The sequence below is a fragment of the Alligator sinensis genome, unplaced genomic scaffold, assembly GCF_000455745.1.
Source record: "Alligator sinensis unplaced genomic scaffold, ASM45574v1 scaffold1286_1, whole genome shotgun sequence".
NCBI classification, from domain to species: Eukaryota; Metazoa; Chordata; order Crocodylia; family Alligatoridae; genus Alligator; species Alligator sinensis.
Window position 1 is genome coordinate 125,426 of NW_005842606.1, and position 19,567 is coordinate 144,992.

At 45.9% G+C, this 19,567-nt stretch overlaps 3 protein-coding genes across 9 annotated transcripts in view; 1 reads left to right on the top strand and 2 right to left on the bottom strand.

Moving 5' to 3' along the window:
• Positions 1–1,025: 1,025 nt before the first annotated feature.
• On the bottom strand, positions 1,026–4,668 carry TRMT10C (tRNA methyltransferase 10C, mitochondrial RNase P subunit). 3 transcript variants are annotated; one of them, XM_006033034.3, is made up of 3 exons: positions 4,361–4,480; positions 4,077–4,171; positions 1,026–2,575 (listed from the first exon to the last, which is right to left on the bottom strand). In XM_006033034.3, exon 3 carries the CDS (start codon positions 2,542–2,544, stop codon positions 1,357–1,359), a length of 1,188 nt encoding a protein of 395 aa, XP_006033096.1. In that variant the 5' UTR covers positions 2,545–2,575; positions 4,077–4,171; positions 4,361–4,480; the 3' UTR covers positions 1,026–1,356. The 3 variants fall into 3 exon arrangements, with proteins under 3 accessions (XP_006033096.1, XP_006033095.1, XP_025070586.1); XM_006033033.2 differs by lacking the exons at positions 4,077–4,171; positions 4,361–4,480 and adding an exon at positions 4,537–4,668; XM_025214801.1 differs by lacking the exons at positions 4,077–4,171; positions 4,361–4,480 and adding an exon at positions 4,194–4,289.
• On the top strand, positions 4,632–10,886 carry TXNL4B (thioredoxin like 4B). Of its 5 annotated transcripts, none has more exons than XM_006033036.3 (4): positions 4,632–4,769; positions 8,602–8,770; positions 9,516–9,667; positions 10,517–10,886. In XM_006033036.3, exons 2-4 carry the CDS (start codon positions 8,639–8,641, stop codon positions 10,680–10,682), a joined length of 450 nt encoding a protein of 149 aa, XP_006033098.1. In that variant the 5' UTR covers positions 4,632–4,769; positions 8,602–8,638; the 3' UTR covers positions 10,683–10,886. The 5 variants fall into 5 exon arrangements, with proteins under 5 accessions (XP_006033098.1, XP_006033097.1, XP_025070589.1 ...); XM_006033035.3 differs by having other exon boundaries at positions 4,683–4,818; XM_025214804.1 differs by lacking the exon at positions 4,632–4,769 and adding an exon at positions 4,837–4,970.
• Positions 10,887–11,021: 135 nt separating this feature from the next.
• Positions 11,022–19,567, bottom strand: part of LOC102381753 (putative protein FAM172B) — a 9,056-nt gene continuing 510 nt past the window's right edge. The window contains 4 exon segments of the mRNA XM_025214802.1: positions 11,022–13,075; positions 13,078–13,090; positions 15,303–15,376; positions 18,864–18,943. Of these exon segments, the coding sequence (XP_025070587.1) occupies positions 12,030–13,075; positions 13,078–13,090; positions 15,303–15,376; positions 18,864–18,888 (1,158 nt within the window). The 5' untranslated portion in view covers positions 18,889–18,943 and the 3' untranslated portion in view covers positions 11,022–12,029.

Genomic DNA, 19,567 nt, shown 5'->3' on the forward strand with positions numbered 1-19,567 from the left:
CCGCCTGCCCCTCGCCCCCTCTGCCGCCCGCCATCTCCCCCCGCCGCCTCCCTCCCTCCCTCGGCCCCTCTGCGCGTGCGCGGGAGCCGGGACTCGGCCCTCGCGCGCCTTCCCCACAGTACGTGGGAGGTGGCGGCAGCAACGCGTCCAGCCGGAAGGTGTCACACCCGACCCCTCCCTGCGCGCGCGGCTAGATAACTTCCGGGGGAGCGCCGGAATGCTCGAGGGCAGGTACACGCACTTCCGGGAGAAGCAGCCTGGAGCGCCACAGCAAAGGGCGGGAAGCCTTTCTTTGATTGGGCAAGGAAAAGGGCGCGCGCAGCAGGCTCGAGCAATGATGGGGCGGAGGAAGTGACGCAGCCCACCAGGCCCTTAAACCACCAGGCCTTCTCTGTAGGGGAACCTCAGCCAGGCTGCTGCTCCCCTGGCAGTAGCACCACGTGTGGGCCCAGGCCCAGGTCTGCTCAGCCCCTGGTGGGGTCCGCATGCTGCGCCCACAGTTTTATTGTCATTTTATTATTATTCTGGCCATTGGCTTTCAAAGGGAAAGTACAGGGCTGTAACTGCTAGAAGAAGTGAGCAGGGGGGGTTGCTCGTTTGCAGAAGAATGTATGTGCACCTGTCTGTCCATCCAACCGGCAACACGGCCTCACTTCTGCTCCCCCAGCTTCAAATCCTTCTCATGTCACACTGCAGGCAGAAGTACCTGGCTTGCAGCACAGTGTGGGGTGGGAAGGAGAGACAGACAGGCAGTCCTGCCAACCCCAAATTGGCTGTGGCTAACACGGTACAGGGTGGCAGGGACAGACGCACCTGCTAGGGCCCTTCTGGCTGCCCTGAGGTGCTTCCCCAGCATCACCTCTGGGCTGCTGTGTGCTGTTGGGGAGGGTGACCCCACCTATGACAGTTCCCTATCATTCCCTGAGTGGCCCACAGGCCCAAATCATTGCCCACACCAGCTTCAAAATGAAGCTATATTCTCCACTGTCCCACCGTTATTTTACTAAATAAACAAACAAACATAATTTTACTGTACGTGAATTTTATATTTGGAAATCAAAGACTATCCTCCTAGAGATGTTTGAACAAGATGATTAATAAGCTTCTGTGTAAATAGCTGAAATAGCCAGGTTATACACAGCATCTCATTTCAGGCAGCCGTTCTTTTAAAGTTTTTAGGCACCGACAGTCCTTTCTGAGGACTAAGTTCTGCCCTTGGCTTTTTGCAGGGAATTCCCCATTGAGAAGAAACGCAGGCATGTTTGAGGGATTTTCTTCTTAGAAACCTCCTCTTTCCACCCTTTCTTTCCTTTGCTTTGTACAGTAGTTTACCAAATTCACTGTGCCTAGCTATTTCTAAAATTTTGCATCATTAAGCCTGGAAAGCAAGTCTACATCTACAAAACCGTCATGATACCTTTGTGGAACAAACTGCAGAGCTTCCTTCCAATCACCAGTTTCTTTTAAAGTTAGTAAAATGCAAAGCATCTGGTTCAGCGTTAGACTTTTTTTACCAAGGGTCCACCGCAAGTACTTATCCAGGGGGAGCTTAGCAGTTGCCAAATTTAGCCGTTTTGCTCGAGCCAAGCTAGTTCCCGGCTGTCCAGCCTTGTCAACCAGTGACCCAATTATGTAAATTTTATCGTGCTCAAATGTTGTCATTATCTTACGGGAATCAGGTGTTAAATAGATGAGCCTGTCTCTTGGAAAGAGATTTGTGTAACACTGTTCTGTCACTGTCACGAGTAATTTGTCCCATGCCTCTCCATAGCGCTTGCTAAATCCCTTATGATATGGCCCATCTACACTGAGGTTACAGTAGTGTAAGTGGAACGGATCTACAGATTTTCTATTAAACCCTTCACATTCCATCATCTGGTCCACTGCGTTTCCCAGTTCAGTGTGTGACATGCAATTTTCATAAACCATATCGAATACCAGAGGTTGGCCAAAGATCATAGCATTAGCAGCCCTCCAACTATGCAAGTTTTCCAGAGTATTGCTGTGGAGCCGTTTCAAGAAAGTATTCTTTAGCTCATCTGTATCCCTTTTCTCAACACTTCCCAGCAGTTCCTCCTGTTCTTGATTTTTCTTTTCCTGCTTTGCCTTCTTGGCATTTATTTTTCTCTCTCTCTTAGCTAAGAATTTCAAATACTTAAGTCTTGATGACTTTGTGGGAAGTTCCATAAGGGTCTTTAACTCTTCTTCAGTTATATTTTCAGGAACAAGTCTGCCAGCTAGCCTCCGCATCTCCACAAACTCCCGCATGGCAGTTAAAGTGGAATCCTCCTCACATTTAGACGTAGGCTCACAGATTTCCTCTTGCCGTCTTGATTGCATAACATTTTTCCATTCATCCAAATTCAGCTTCTGAGAGGGGTTAGGTTCAGCGTCCTTCAAGTAAGATGACAAATTCAGAGTTCTACGTGGAAATGTTTTATAGAAAGATGTTAAAAAAAAACCATTCTTTCTTCTCTCCTTCATGGCAAATGGGAAGACAGAACGTCTGACAACGTTTCTCAGAAGCATATTGAAAATGCTCATGGTTGGGACTATGCTGCGTCCAAACAATTACCTGCCAAAATGGTAATAAGACAAAAAGCGAAAAAAAACCCCATCAGTAGTCAAAAACATAGGAATACCTCAAATCCTGTCAATTTTACAAATCCTGAAGAACAAAAGCTTACTTCTTTATATTCCCAGGAAAACACTACAGTATTTCATTTAACTTTTTTTCCATTGGCTTTAAAAGGGAAATCAAATTGATGTTACTGCTAGAGGAAGCAATCATTAGCTTTGCTCTTTAAAATGACAATAAGATGCATCTATATTTTGCTAAGTTGAGCAACAGTTAACCATGTTCAGCTTTCCCCATTTCAAATCAATCTTGTATGTCAGATTGCAGACAGAAAAAACGGTGATGGGAGTAAGCATTATGCTACTCAGATACCACAAATGATTTCAGAGATGGAGACTTTCACAGAAACAAGAAAACAACAATTTTCTTGTTTGATGTTACAATGAACAGACATTTCCGCTGCTTTTTCAATAAGGCAAAGAAACTCAAGTCATAAGCAAGTCTGTGACAAGCAAAACTCAACTGTGATGTGGCAGCACAAGCAATGCTGCTGGGATACCCTGATGTCAGAGAAAAAGCATATCTCCTTTTAATGTTATATTACAGAGAAGCTCCCATTGCAAATTCCCACCAAGACTATACAGTCACTTACTTAGGCTTAGATTTTTACAAAGATGTGTGCTATACAAGTGCTGTGAACAACTGAAGCTAAAGGCTGCAGAAACTGAAGCACACATGTAACTTCATTCACATTAGTATTCCCATTCATTTCATTGGGCTATCCTCACCAAGTTACGTTATGTATTCCTGCTTAAACAGTGAAGATTTGGGACTAAAAACAAAAACAAAAAGTCACCAACATTTTTCCACCCTCTCCATAGTGATCTTCCTTAAGACAGTCAAACTCTGACTTTCAAAATTTGAAAAGTAAAAAATGATTTCCAAATTCTGTATGTATGTTACTGTATGTACTTGGATTGAAGACAACCCCAAATTGAAGACAAACCTCAAAAACAGGTGCTGCTGCAGGGTCAGGGCCAGAGTCAGAGCTGCAGCAGCCTCCTGCACCTCCCATCTACTCTGTATGCAGATCTAAGATAAAGGGCTTTTTTTCACCCATGCAGATTGGGACAGCTGAAGGGAAACTCAGGACAACACCTCATTTTAGATTCAAGTAAGTGCAGTATTAACATTGCCACCTGAAGTTAAAAAATGCTCACACACACATTTAAAAAACTAACAGCAGTTCCAAAATAAAACCATTTCGCCTGCAACCAAGATTTACTGGACTACGACTCTCTATACAGTTGCCCAGCTTTGCAATACATGCATGCCAGCGTGACAAGTTTCCTGAAACCATCCTCAAAGACAGATGGTTTTAGTTGCTGTGACAGCCACTCCTGCACAAGCCGCGCACATGTTGGCATTGCTCCAACAGAGATGCTGGGCTTATCCTAGCAGCAAACACAGCCTAAATGCTTTAATAAGGCTGCTTTACCTCTCCTGCTTGCCCGGTGCTGAACACACTTGCCTACATAAAAGCCCTTTTGCAGGGAATCTAGATGAATAGGAGATCAGAAGAGAAATCCTTTGCTGAAAAACAAAACAAACAAACATTTGGAAGTTTCGCACGTGCCCATTGGAAAAACCACCGAGCCCTTGGCCCGCTTCCGATGCCAGAAGCGGAGTCTTCCTGGTTGACTTGGCAGCCAACGAGGAGCACGCTCGCGCCCTAAGCATGGCCGGAGAGGCTCGCGCGGAACCCGGATGAATGCAGCGTACGAGCCCCAGCGGCCCAGCCCTCTGTGACGTCACGGAGCCCCTGGAACGCGGTGCCCCCGGAGCCGGGCGGGGTACGGGCCTCACTGCCCCGCTACCCGCAGCTAAATGCGCTGCCGCCAGCCCGCCGTGGGGACTGGTTCTGGGGTGGGAGACAGGAGAGACGCAGTACTACTTGCCTCCCGCCGGACCCGGACCCGGACCCGGAACCAGCGCCCTCGCTGGACTCTGGCCGACCGCAGTTCCGGTCCTGACCGGAACAATACCGGCGACACACCCGCGCCTTTCGTGACAAGCCGAAGACCGCGGGCTGTGGAGAATCTAAGCCTTACATTGCATTACAGCTAATCAAAGGCCAGGCTCTGCGCATGCGTGGCGGGAGCCGAGAAGTCGAGCGGCTCCTACGGGTCTGGTGCGTCCGTACTCTTCCGGTCCTCCGGGCCCAGCGGCTGCGGACTGAGGTTCCTCCCTTCTTTCCTCCCCACCCCAGGCCCTGCGCGGCCTCCTTGCGGCCCGGCCAGCACGGGCGGGGGGGAGCTCAGAGGCTGGACCTGGCTGGTGATGCGAAGCCAGGCACAGACGGGCTCCATCCAGCCGCCCAAGTCAAGGCCTGGTGCTGTGGGGGGAAGGGGCCAGCCCCAAGCTGGCTGTGCAGGGGGTGGGCAAAGGGCATGGCGGGGGTTGGCCCTGCCACACAGGGTTCGAGGCATGGCAGCTGGGGAAGCTGGTGGGATTAGCTGCCACTGCTCCCCTGCCACCAGATTTCCCCGGGGCTGGATCTGGCCCACGGGCCAGAGGTTGAGCACCCCTGGTCTAGATGTACTGACTCGTATAAGCCTTGGTGCAGTGGGGGGATGGCTTAGTGCAGGCTCTGGGAGTATAATAAAAATAATTGGCTAAAATGAAGAAGACACGAAACAGTGACTCTCAGGGAAAAAAATAGCCTCCTCACAGTGAGGTATATTATGACGTAGAACAATTTGCCAAAGGAAGAAGTGTCAGAAGCCACATGGAATTGGTTATTTAAGAGTAGACAACGCTCTAGAAGGGAATAATCCTTGCAAGGTGATGAACTGGGCAGGGGTGGCCAACCTGCAGCACAGGTGGCATGGGCAGCTTCTGTGTGAGGCGCACGGCTGACTTGGGACGGGATAAGCAGCACAGTGGTAGATAGGGCAAAAAGTAGGGGTACACCAATAAAGGTTTTCTTGGCCAATACCAATAGCCGATTATTCACCAGGCATATTGGCTTCTACTGATTCAAAAACTGATTTACATGAGCACAGCTGGGCAGTGTGGAGATCAGCTCCCTGCAGATAAGTCTGTGGAGGGGAAGGGGCAGGTAGGGCCTGGGGCAGGTGCTGGGGCTGGGGCTGCTTAGCGCAGTGAATGGGACTCAGGGCCAGCCAGGGTGGGGAGCAGGATGGAGCCACTGGCAGCTTGTCCAGGGGATCAACGTCCTAGAGCTTAAAAATGGCAGTGGGGGTACTTGAACTAAAGTTTATCAAACAAGCTTTAGTTCAAGTGCTGACACCACCATTTTTAAGCATAGGAATGCTTTTAGGAGCCAAGCGGAGCGAGGGTGGAGGTGGGCTGCCCATTGCAGACTTGGGGCTCTCTGCCCTGCTGCCTTTGCCCCAGTTGCCATGCGCTGGCCATGCATCTCCTGCATGCTTGGCAGCGGGAAGCACAACTCGCCACTGCCACCAGAAAAGCAGGGGACATGCAACCAGCGCATGGATCCCGGGGTGAAGGCAGCAGGGTAGAGAGCCCTGAGCCTGCAGCCTGCTTTCCCCACACACAAATCTGGGGGGCACACGCCCCCCATGCCTCCCCCAGGTGGTGCGCGCGTCAGAGAGCCAACCACCTTCCCTGTGTCCGCTGGACAAGGTGCTCGCAGCTCTGTCCCGCTCCGTGCCCCAGCCCTGTGGCCCCATTCACCGCCCTGGCTGGGCAGCTCCTCCGGCCCCTGCTCCACTCCCTCCCTCCCTCCCTATGGGGGCCTTGATCTGCCTCCCCCCTGCCCCTTCCCCTCCATAGACTTACCTGCAGGGCGCTGCTCTCCATGCTGCCCAACTGCATTCCTGGCCATGTGCATGCTGCGGCTGTGCACATGCACACTCCGTCTGGGGTCCACAGCCAGAAGGAATATTATATTTATTGGAGACATAACCGGCTACACCGGCCAAAAAAGCTGGTAGCTGATAATGTTAATTTTCCTTTTATCGGTGCCAATCTGACATGGCACCGATATATCAGTGCACTTCTAATAGGACGCATAAAGGAAAGCAGCAAATCAGGCAGGGAGCACAGACCAGGGAGAAAGCAGAGCAGCATAATAAGCAGAGGAAAGTGATCAGAGTTGCACTTGGGAGGGTGCAGAGCTAGTTTGTGGCATGCCTGCAAAAAAGGTTGGCCTTTAATGGGCTAGGGAATCTAAAAGGGTTTTTCTTATGTTGCAAACTTTTATCATTTGGTGGAGGTCTTCATTTGACATGAACTGACACAGCTTTCCACAAAGATTGGGACTGTGAATGTAAAATGTGTGTCCTGTGGCAGGTTTCTTGAGTGCAACATATGTTTAGTACCAAGCAACATATATGTTCTTCAGTGGGGCTTATCCATACCTTATTAATTTTTTTTTTTTTATGTGACTAGACTAGTCAAATTCAATGACAAACTTCTACTTCTGCTACTGTCTTAGACCTGCTTTTTTCCCCTGACTGCTTACAACTATCCTTTTCTTTCCCATATTTTTGTCAGTTATTTCCAGCATTTCTTTTGCAAATATCTTCTTTGACATTAGTTCTGGCTTTAAGTAGTTTGAAAATTGCTTATCATTATAGCAGCATGTATGTGCATAGCTATACACAAGGTAGACAGATAGTACGATAAACAGGACTGAAAAGGTTTACAGGCAGCCCCCGCTTAACGCGGTTTCGATTAGCGCTATTTCGCTATAGCACTCACTTAAAATTGATACCAGGTTTCATGAGTGTTCAGCGAGTTTCACTATAGTGCTCATTGGAATTCTGGCGGGAAGGCAGAGAAGCAGTGGTGGTGGTGGCGGCAGCAAGTGTGGTGAGTGGCAGCGAGTGGGGACTGGGGGTGAGCATGGTGGGGTGGGGAGAAGCCAGGCATGACTGCTAAATACAGACTGGTGGGACGGTGGAGCATCCCATGGGAGGGGATGTGGTTTTGCAGCCAGCCGGGACCGGGGTGCAGTTTACAGCCGGCCGGGCACATAGCAGGGACACTGCAAATCCCCCTTGCTCCCGGCCGGCTGCAAATATCCACCCCGCTCCTGTGGCATGCTTCACCACCTGAGTTCACCAGCTGAAGCAGCGGCGGTGGTGAGGAGTGCAGAGCTGGTGCCCAGGGCCAAGCAGGGGCCTGCACCCAGGGTGGGGCAGCAGGAGTGCAGGGCCCAGGGCCAGGGCCAGTAGGTGTCCATGCCCAGAGCAGGGCAGCAGGAGTGCCGGGGCCCAGGCTGGCACGGTGGGCAGGTGGGTAGAGGCGGTGGTGATGAGAAGTGGTGAGTGGGGGGGCAGGCATCAGTGCAGGGATTGTATTGGTGCCCAGGGCCAGAGCTGGCAGAGGCCCAGGGTAAGGCAGCAGGAAGGCAGACCCAGGCTGGCACATGGGACTGGAGTGGCCAATGGGCTAATGGGGAGCGGCAGCAGCAGCGGCAAGAAGCCGCGGTAACAAATTATCTATATTTACATTAATTCCTATAGGCAAATGGGTTTCGCCTACTGCGGTTTTGCTTAGCGTTCGGGTTCTCTGGAACCATTTAAGAGCGCTAAGTGGACGTTGCCTGTACTGTACAAGGTGGGAGCGCATCTTTAGCTTACACATGTAATTATTTCTAGCACTTGGAGGAGTAAGTTTTTCCCTGCTCCTTTAAAGAAATCCTAAGAAGTTGGGCTGCCTAATGCAAACCATTCTTCTCTTGTATACTTCATTTCCCCCTCTACCCATCATTAATGTGACAGAGCCACACAACTGCTTTATCCTTGATGCTTGCCAGGTCCTCAACCTGGGTGTGCTGCACAGTCTGTGGTGCATCAACATACTCGCATATTGGACTGTCCTTGAAGCCAATCTTATAGAGTGTGGCTTTAAAGCACCCAGCAAACCATTAAACCATTAAAGATGGGGCATTGTCTAGACAAGCATATTTTTTGTGTATTGTTTGTGGGAAGGTAGCTTTTCCAATTGACAGTCTTTTTTTAAATATTTAGATACAGGACTTGATTTCCGGAGCCATTTTCAAGCAAAATGAGTTTTCTGCTGCCAAAACTGACTAGTAAAAAAGAAGTGGATCAAGCAATAAAAAGTGTAGCAGAAAAAGTTTTGGTTCTTCGATTTGGGAGAGATGAGGATCCTGTTTGTCTGCAACTGGATGATATTGTAAGTGCGCTTGTAAAAAGAACTTGTTTTTGATGCTATGGTGAATATCACATACACATTTGGTCCAACAGAATTAAACAGTGTGTTAAAATAAAATACCCTAAGAACCACATTGAACTTAAATGTAATTATTATCATAGCGATGAAGTGGAACCAATATAATGCAAATTGGAATTAATATCTAGCTATTTAAGACTAGACAAAGCATTAAAAGAATGTCCTTCACTCTTCTAATAGGGATGATGCAACACATGGCGTTGTTTGCAAATAACTTGAAAATGAAAAGTTATTTTCAAACATCTATATATAATCTTTAGTTTGTGACACTTACTTAATTTTTTCCCAGTGTAGCTGCATGCAGATAAAATTAGTTTACTCATTGGTGGCCATACAGGAAGTGGTGCACTTTGTTTTAGAAATCAGACGTTTCTGTTTCCAGGTTTCATGCTAAAATGCTAGATCATGCTGCTCATGCATGAAACTAAGTGGACTAATATTTTGTCAGTAATAACAAAAGCTTGGTATGGAAGAAGGCATATGTTCAAAGCAACAATCCAAGAAGAGTCAAATATGAATTAATTATCAAGTATATTTTTAAGGATAGAACCCTGTCTTTCCCCAATTATTTTCTGTCTTTTTTAAACAGGAGAATCATGAATTACAGTTGTGCTTAAAAGCAGGCCATGTTTTACCTTCTTGTGTTTCAGAATCTTTTTTACCACTTGTCTTTTTCCAATCTCAATAGCTTGCAAAAACATCTCATGACCTAAGTAAAATGGCAACCATTTACCTGGTGGATGTGAACGAGGTACCAGTGTACACCCAGTATTTTGACATCAGTTATATTCCATCTACTGTTTTTTTCTTCAATGGACAGCACATGAAAGTGGATTATGGGTATGCTGGCTTGCATATTGCCATCTCATGTGTAACATAATTAGCTCATTCTCTGCATGTGCTAGCTTACTACATTTATAATTTCATTTTGCTAGCAACAGTACCATGCAGGATCAAAGAGGCCAGGAATGAATAGGGCAGACCACCCCTTCCATTTTGAAAGACCTCCTCACATTTATCATTCTGCAGCAAATTCTCTGATATACTCTGCTTATGAAATTGTCTGATATACTTTCTTTATGAAATGTGGTTTGTGATTCTGCACACATTAGCATTAGACTCTTGGCCATTACACAGCATTGTTCTAAATTTTAGAGGTCTTTGAAGTCGCCTCGTCTCTTCATTCATATGTGTCATACAAGAGTAGTTCAAGCCATAGGTGTGACTAAGGATGTATACACATGGCTTCTTTACAACAGAATACATAGAACTCACTCTGCAATGAAGATGGTATGGATACACAGCATGCAGCCTTACACTGGTATAATTCATTCCACTTAAAAGGACCCCTCAGAAAGTGAGGAGTAAGGAAATGCTGGCATATGCTACACTAGCAAATTGGACTGTGTCCACTCCTCTCGTCAGTTTTAATGCAAGTCAGCTCCCACCACCTACTGGCTAGACAATATAATAGTGTCTTCTGAGAGCAGCCAATTCAGGGGAGTTGTGTGTCTGCTCCTTGCTACGGTGGAGATTTACTGCAGAATAAAATTACCCTGTAATAATCCTGTTGTGTGGCTTCACCTTAAATCAAAATCCTTCATGTATATATGTTTGCTTGTCTTTAAAAAGTTCTTCATTAATTTTAACAGACATTTTTGTTTTCATTTATCTTTATCTGCTTCATAGGTCTCCAGATCACACTAAATTTGTGGGGAGCTTCAGAACAAAGCAAGACTTTATAGACCTGATTGAAGTGATTTATCGTGGAGCAATGCGTGGAAAACTTATTGTACAGAGCCCTATTGATCGTAGGAATATTCCCAAATATGATCTTCTCTATCAAGGAATTTGACATGACTGCAGATGGCTAAACATTGAAACTGCAACAGTTGTGGACAGTTTTCTTAAAATATTTCCCACGTTTGATACCACAGGACAGAAAAAAGAACTTTTAAAAGCTTGTGGTTTCTTGTTGAAGATCTTATTGGTCATCTGTTGAAGACAGACAATCTGTCATTTAATATTGTCCTTTAAATAAAGTTGTGTGCTTTATTTATATGAGTAGTGCCCATAGTCTTTCCTGTAAAAGCACAATATATGGCAGTTATGAGATGGTGACAGGTTATGTACTTTCAGGGTGTGGCCATCTCACCCTGTTGATTAGAGAATAGTTTGCATTAAAGCATGATTATATATTGTTTTAGAATTTTGACACCATTTTACTTAAGAACAGCCTCTCTCTCATTCCTTGAAAGTGCTTCCATTTTACACATTGCACTGTCTTCTTTTTTCAAAGTAAATTAATAAATAGATCCCTATTTTAATAAATAGTCCCTTGATGCAGTAGGAGTCCTTTGATGCAGAAGTCAAATGGACTGAGCAAAAGTTTAAAAGGGAAAGTCTTACTCTCTTTTAAGACTAAGTAGCAATATTATTTTACATATGTGGTTCCTGTTTAACTAGAATAAAGTATTTTTCACAATCATTCAGTCTGAAAGGAGATGCATAATAGAACAAATTCTGTACTCAAGTAATCTCAGTGGTTAACCCTGGGGATTAATTTGATCCAACTATATTATATTTAGAGCATCTCATCCCTGACTGGAGGAGAGGAGCAGTGTATGGTTTGGTGAAGTCTCCTTAGGCTCAGGAAAAATGTACCAAGGGGAGAGGTGAAAGCTCCAGTGTGAGACTTTCAAAACAAGAAAGGGCAAAATACTGGTGAATACATAATAAGCAGCAGCCCTGCACTGGCAGAGCTATGCGCAGGCTGACACAAACATACAGGTTATTAGCATTAATCCCTTATGCCAAATTGCCCTTGACAGTAAAACTGTATATATACTCAAGGAAACCTGAGTTGTTAATAGTAAAGTGTAATTAGATCAGTGTGCATCAATATAAACTTCCAAAAACAATGTAAAGAGAACCAGATATACCTTAAGATCTTTACTCTGCACCCTTTAAATTTTGGAACAGTTTACAGGCATCCATTTAAAAAGCACAATTCATTTTTCTGAAAAGAGTAACATCAACCATTTTCTAATACAATGTTCTCTGCCTGGCAGGGGGGGAAGCAGGGAATCAGAAAAGAAAGGTTCAGAAATTCAATACCAAAACTGCTACAATGAGACCTTTTGTTTCAAATTTTCAGAGCTAGGCATGGGATGAGGGTTATGAAAATTAATTCAACATCCTCTTATTTACTGCATCTCTTACTTGACGTGCTCCTTGTTTTAATAGGTGAACGAGGGGAAGCTACCATGGTCTTTGCTTTCAGTGTGCTCTTCAGGTACTTGAAGATGGCCTGTAAGCTGTAGGAGGGAGCTAAGGTGTATTTTTCAGTCCCCGCAGAGACTTTAGGACAATCCACTTTAACAAGGGAACCTGTGGGCCTATCTAAATGTTTACTGTTTGTTACCCATTCACGACAGTGCTTCTGTATCCATTCTTGCACTTCTGGATTGCTTCCCACCTGGTGGTGTGTGTGGTGCATGGAGTCAATAAAGGCCACAGAATACACTTTATTCATCACCTCCCACTTCCTCTGCATGAGTAAATTGATGAAAACCAAGCCTCCATAGCCATGAGCAATGAAGGCTACATTCTTGGCTAAACTCTTGGATGAAATAAAATGATCCCAGACATAGATGGTATGTTCTTCAGGGCTGCTGCTGCATCTCTTTGGGATCTGCCCCATGGATTGGCCATTGAACAGTGATTCTCCCTTAGTTAAGAAACTCAAGCGTTCCTCCTCCATCTTCATATCAATAAAATTGTCATTGGGATTTAATACAATAACTCCCCCATAGTCATGGAGAGCCATTTGGATGAATGGTATTTGAGTTCCATGCTCCAGGCCCTCATGGATTATGGTCTTCTGACCCCATTGCCCAGCCCGAAAGACTCCATGATCTTGCAGAAGGACAACTAGGCTTGAGGGATTTGTTAATGCTTTCTCACTCATGAAAAAGAAACTCCTGGGTTCGTTCTCTCTAGCATCTATTGGAACATGGACTCTCTGCAGCTTGCATGCTCTTTCCAGGAGTTGATAAACATACTGTTCAATGAGATGTCCTAATATCTGATAGCGTTTATGATTGTTCTCATGTGCGTTTTTGTAGTAATTAAAGACAAAGGGTTCATTGGTATCTAGATGCCTCAGTTCACCTTTTATGTTGAAGCTGTACTTCAGATGTTCTGGGCACTCTAACCCCTCTGCTAGTTTCCTGAAGCTTAGTTCTTCCCCATTTCCAGCCACTGCAAATAAAGTTGGTAATGTCAGTATGACAGTCAGCTTGGTTTTTTTTAGTTTTTTTAAAACATGATTGGTTAAGCCACTGGTTCTCAAATTGTGACGTAGACTATCTGTAGAACCCAGCCTGCTTGCTGATAGTTTCCAAAGAGCTGGCTAGTCACATAGTCTTCGCTAAATTACCTCATGAGCAGGGATCCTGATTTTCTCTGATAAAAAAATCACCAATTTTCAGATTAAAAATAGTAACCCAAAATCCACATTTTTCCATGATTAAAATCAAATACCACTTTATATATAAATGGTGTTTTATTTTAATCATGGAAAAATGTGGATTTTGGGTTACTTTTTTTAATCTGAAAATTGGGGATTTTTTTATCAGAGAAAACTAGGATCCCTGCTTATGAGCAGATTCCATGTTCAAGCTATGGGATCAAGAATGTGAGAGCTAGCACATGGGAACAAGGAGGCAGAAGATTGACACGATAATCTTTCTTCCAAGACTAGTTTGCCCTTAGAACAAGTTTCAGAACACCTGCTTTAGAAAAGGGGGTACATTTGCAGCTATGTTTATTGTAACATCAAAATTGTAGCAAAGTGTGCACTGTACTTTTAGGTTTTACAGAAAACTCAGTTTCTAACCTTAGTACTCCCTCCCATTTCTGTGTTCATCTCTTCCCTCATCCTCCTTAACCACGTTGTAGGCATAGGTGGGATAGTGCAAAACTAGCCCTTGGTGTAACTCTGGCCCAACTTGCACAAGAGTTTCTGGGTTAGCAGCAGGGAGAGCTGCTAACATAGAACTCCAATGATCAGAGGCCATTTTTTTTAGCATTACCTGTTCTCATATATCAATTCATTTACACTTCAGTCAACAGGTAGAATGAAGCCAGGGTACTGAAGCCAAAACTGCTCAAGGCAACATATGTGGGTTTCCATTTTCCTTACTGGGTACAATAATTAAAACTTTAAAGGTATACTAACATGTGTTCAGATGATGCTAAAAACTACTTTACAGTTTAATATTTCTAATAAGATAGAGCTGATAAATACAACCGGAAAGGGTTAGTAAATTGGTCTGAAAAAGACATGGGACTTGGCCCTGCTTCTTCTGAAAACTATATGAAACAGCACTATGGTTCAGCACTATGCTTAGCAAATGGAAGACTGGCTAAAAGCTTAGAATTCTAAAATCGAATCCTCCTGTTTTGTGAAAAGGTGAGGAATAGGAGTTTCCTCTTCCTTGCATGTCTTTTTTCATCCTCTCAGCCTCCTTCCCCTCCAAAAATATATTACTCTCTCACAAATAATAAATCTTACTATAAAAACAATCTTAAAGCAGTAGTTGGGATCCAAGATATAAGCCATAGTCTTTAGTTTAGAAAGAACACGTGCTGTGGCTCTTATCTCAGAAGCATTTGAAAACAGAAGTGGCTTCCATGTGACTTGCAGAAGGAGAGCATGTCATTTAGCTCCTTCATTGTGGAAGAAAGAGTCCCCCGTTTTGCCTTTTCCTTCACTCTGGCTTGTTTTACCTGTTAGAAATCTAGGCCACAATACTGTAAACATGTATGTGTATGCTTAACTTTACTACTGAGAGTAAGGGAAATGGTCCTTCAAGGTCCACACCCTTCCTTCTTTTCATACATATACGGGTGGCAGACAGGGTTCAGAGCAGATCAGGTGAGGTGTAAACCACTCCTTGCTTTTCCTGCTAGTATCTGGGGCAGAGGCAGCGCAGGGAAAATGGAAAACAGGTGGCTGTCTCTGATTCAGTCTATGGGAAAATGGGCAAAGAGAACTGATGAGCATTTCCTGAGATAGGAGGACATCTGAAAGGCAGTGCATAGAGTGTATCACTTAAGTGAAAACAACTTACACCAGGACCAGAAAACATTTGGTAGAGCTAGAGTTGCAAATATGGATGTCTCTCTTCCCAAGGCATGTTACAAGAGTGAAACAGGCTCAGTTGAGAGAAAAAAATATAATTGTCAAGGGAAGAATCAGCATAATAAGGGCACCCCATTGCATCTGAAAGTGGAAAGAAGGTGACTTGCAAACTGCTTGTCCAAACAAAACATCTACAAGATCAGAGCTTACTAGTGTACACTGGCCCCTCTTGGACTGTTCCGGACTAGATTATTTTTAATTTCCAAAACAAACTGAGAAAATACATATTAAGCCCTTGCAGATGTAACACCTTAAGTCTATACTTACATCCATTTTTTCTTTATGGCACAGGGAAGGGCTTCTGGAGATTTCATTCAGCTCTGCTTTGGGGATCTGCTTTTCTGGTTTAAACAGTAAAATATAAATAAGGTTTTAAGTTGGGAGAGGCCTGTCTCCCTATCCTCTACTACAATGATATCCAAGGTTTCAGAACAATTTACAGTACTCCTTCACATACAGGGTGGATTAAAATCAACAATTTAAAATAAATAAACACAAATCAGATTTTTATTTAAATCAGATTTTTTTGATTTAATCGTATCTTGCTGTTTTTCTTAAGTTTTTTTTTTTTAAAGGCAAACCCTATATATAGTTTTAAGATATGGTAATGCTCAAAGATATCAGCATGAAATAGGGATTATAACTTCTAATGATATACTATTTGAGACAATATATTCATATAACCTTTTTAGAAAAAGTTTTATAAATAGGTCACAACAGGCCATGGATTATATTAGGGGCCCAATCTTATGGGGTCCCCAGATGCTCCTCTATAGATTAGTAAAGATTGAAGAAAACCATTCTACCCAATGGGGCTCAGTGTGCTCTAGAAGATCCCATTAAGCATTTCAGTCATGCTTAGTTTCAGTTCTCAAACTGTGGATTTGTGTCTCCAGAGAGAATATCCTTGTTAACAGCAGTATATGGAGCTGAGAAAGAACAGACCTGATTACCTACCCATCAGCCCTCTTGTCTCTCTGCAAATTTGTGTACAGTCAAGCCCTTACCTCTCTCTACAAGTGTAGAGTTTCAAGAAGTTAAATAAAGAGAGGATTGTTGGGGGCAGAGTAGATCTGGGCAAAGAGGAGGAGTCTGGAGATAAATGCAAGGAGGGAGGGGCAGTAGAAACGAAACAGAAACATTTTGAGCAGAACTTCGTTGAAATTGCAAAATACTTTGGTAACAACCACTTTGCAGCAGCTGCACTGAAGAAAGCAGGAGGAACCAAATGAACTCTCCCACAAGACATATGATGAAACTCAGTATTGGACTGTTTTGAGCAATATATTGAGAACTGGCCTAATCTGATGACAATTTGTGAGCAATATCGTGATGAAAGAGATGGAATTATCATAGCCAAAGTTCTCAACACTGGGTTAAAGAGAAATGTAGAACGTAAGCTGACTATCCTGAAGCCTATTTCCATAGCCTTGAACAAAGGTTATATCAAACAACAAGACTGCACTTTTTGTAGAAACCAATGATTAAATCGAGGCTTCCTGACCAGCAATTTAAATCAATTTAAGTTAAATCCACCCTGATCACATAAGACAGTCTTTGATGAATAGTAAATAATGGAGGTGCACTGATACATCAGTGCAATATCGGATTGGTACTGATATAAAGAAAATTGGCCGTACAAGCAATCCTTGCACTTACAGCGGGTTATGTTCTTGGAAATGGCACTGTAAGTCGAAACGATGCAAGTCGAATCTGATTTTCCCATACAAACAATGTTATAATAGGGGGTTACGTTCCTGACCAAGGACCTGATGCCCAACTTTTTATAGAAATGACCATAAACATATTTAAATCAACTATTTAATCAACTATAAGTAATTTAATCAGAAAGCCATGGGCCACACACAATCAACTGATAGAACTGGAAGGGAGGCACTGGAGCCGGCATGGGACACTTACCAAAGGTAAGCTCCTCAGTCCTCACATGGGGCAGGCAGCGGCTCCTCCCCGAGGCGAGGCAAGGCAAGGGCAGGGATGCAGGCTCCACTGGCTCCAGGGAACTGCTCTGCTCCCCAGCCCTGACGCCATGTGCCACCTCACTCCCAGAGGCATGGCGAGGTGGGGATGAGGGCCAGGGGCTGGTGCGGGCTCCACCGGCTCCGGAGAACTGCTTGGCCTGCTCCACCGGCTCCGGGGAACTGCTCTGCTCCCCAGCCCTGACGCCATGTGCCTCCTCACTCCCCGAGGTGATGCAGGGGTGTGGAGCAGTTCCCTGGAGCTGTTGGAGCCCATACCAGTCCCCATCCCCACCTCGCCATGCTTCTGGGAGTGAGGAGGCACGTGGCATCAGGGGTGGGAAGCAGAGTAGTTCCCCGGCACCAGCTCCCAGCTCCAGCCCCCGTCCCTTTCTCACCTCCAGGAGCACCTGGCCTTGGGGAGGGGACGCTGCCTATGCTTACCTCCAGTAACTGTCCTGCGCCAGCCCCGGTGCCTCTGCTGTTGCCTGCTGTAAGTGTGAGGATCTGGCACTGTAAGTAATGACGGGTGTAAATGGCAGAGCGCTGCAAGTGCAAATCGCCGTAGATCGAAATGCCGTAAGTCGAAGACTGCCTATATCAGAAACCAGGCTGATAATTTGGCCAATAAATGCCATGCCTGCACACAGCCGAAGCGCAGTACTCAGACAGTGAGGAGCACAGATCGGCACTGTGGAGAGCTGCATGCACAGCTCTCCAAACAGTGTAGTGGAAGGGGCAGATCAACACCCCCTGTGGTGAGGGGCGAGTAGGGAGTAAGGTCAGGTGCAGGGGCAGGCGCTGCCCAGCCGGGGTGGGGCATAGGATGGAGCCGCAGCTCATGGTGGGGGGTCAGCTCCCCCCGGTGAGCACACCTTGGGAGAGGATGGGGGGCGTATGTGCCCCTTGGATCTCTGGGGTGGGGTGGGCTGCAGCTGCGGGCTGGAGTCAGGGCTATGCTGGGCGGGTGTCAGTGCTGGGAGTGGGGCTATGGTGAAATTTGGGGTGGCTGCAGCCCCCTCTGTAGCCCCCACCCTGAGCCCAGCCCCTGCCGAGAAGAGCCCAGCGCAGCTGTGGCTCCAGCCTGCCCGCCTCGCCTTGTGCAGCTCTGGGGGCACACACCTCCCCCACAGCCTGTGCCCTCCTGGGGTACAAGCAGCAACACAAGCTGCCTTCCCCCCCACCCTGATGAGCTGCGGCTCTGTCCTGCACCTGCCCCGCTCCGGCTGGGCAGTGCCTCTCCCTGCCCCTACCCCCCCTCACCTCAGGGGGTATTGATCTGCGCCCCCCATGCCCCTTCCACCTCAACGGACTTGCGAGCTGCACGCAGCTGTATTGGAAATCAGATCAGTATCGGTCAATATGCCTCCTTAAAAATTAGCTATCGGTATCAGCCCCCAAAAATCCCTGTTGATGCACCCCTAGTAAATAAAAAAAATTATACACCTATTAGGCAGGAAAAAGGGATTTTTTCACAGCTATATTGTCTTTAGATTTTTAAAAAAGGCATTTATAGGTGGCTTTAGATGCAGTCTTGTGATGAATTGAGTCCTTTGCGGTGGTGTTAAATTCTGAAAATGGTGAGCTACTGCTGCATAGGCTGGACTGTGCTGTGAATAAACAGGACTGCAGCATGTGGTACCTTTTCTAAGTGCTATGTACGTCTATGTACAAAAAGGCATATTTGAACTGAAAATTAACCATTCCCCTTCAGATTTAACAGGCTCAACTGTAAGCCCTGCCTGCTGGGAAGCGTCTTCCCGTGCTTGTAAAATGTTTAAATGCTCGGGCACTACTGCCACCAAATAGACAATGCCTCCGTTACCAGGTTCGCTATATGACTGAACGTTACCTCATGGCTTCATCTCACAAAGCATGTCATCGTCAAAAATGCAAACCTTGGCTTCTGGGGTTTGAACAGACCGCTGAAATCTTTCAAGGAAAGGAAAGCAGCGTTATTTCAGGTTTCCAAATCAACACGTCAGCACCTCCCTGGAGGTCTAGAAAATGATGCCTGAAGGCCAGTGTGTTAGGATGCAGGCATCTAGTTCAGGGGGTGACTGCCAAGGGCCACCTGAACTCCTATTCTCACTCCCCAATCTGGGCAAGGAGACATGGCTTGGACTCAGGAATGGGCACTGTCCAGGGTGCTCTGCTCGCTGTCCCCACTCAGCGCGCTCATCAGCACGAACCTACCACCTTTCCCCGGTTTATTTTGTCCGGAGGAATACGCCTTATGCCCTCAGCAGCCTCCTTTTAAAGGAAGCCTTGTTATTTCACCTGGTGGGCCTAGGCCCACACATCCCCAGCAGTGTCACAAACAGGCCTTGCAGGCAGCAGGGCAGCAATTCTCAACATCTTTTTTTTAATGTTTCTATCTGGAGACCCACTAAGTGGCCCGGGCTAGATTCAGGCCCCTCTCCGAGAAGGCCACCTTTGGTTTGGGACGCCAGGAAAATACCAGCGCGACTCGTGTGGCAGAGAGCCCAGGAACCCCCCCCACCCCGCCCCGGGCCGCCGAGGGCTTTCCAGAGCCTGTCAAAGTCTCCGCGTTTC

Coding starts and splice junctions, on each gene's coding strand:
- TXNL4B (XM_006033036.3), top strand. CDS start 8,639: ATGAGTTTTCTGCTGCCAAAACTGACTAGTAAAAAAGAAGTGGATCAA. Junction 8,771..9,515: donor GTCTGCAACTGGATGATATT/GTAAGTGCGCTT, acceptor CAATCTCAATAG/CTTGCAAAAACATCTCATGA. Junction 9,668..10,516: donor CACATGAAAGTGGATTATGG/GTATGCTGGCTT, acceptor TCTGCTTCATAG/GTCTCCAGATCACACTAAAT.
- TRMT10C (XM_006033033.2), bottom strand. CDS start 2,544: ATGAGCATTTTCAATATGCTTCTGAGAAACGTTGTCAGACGTTCTGTC.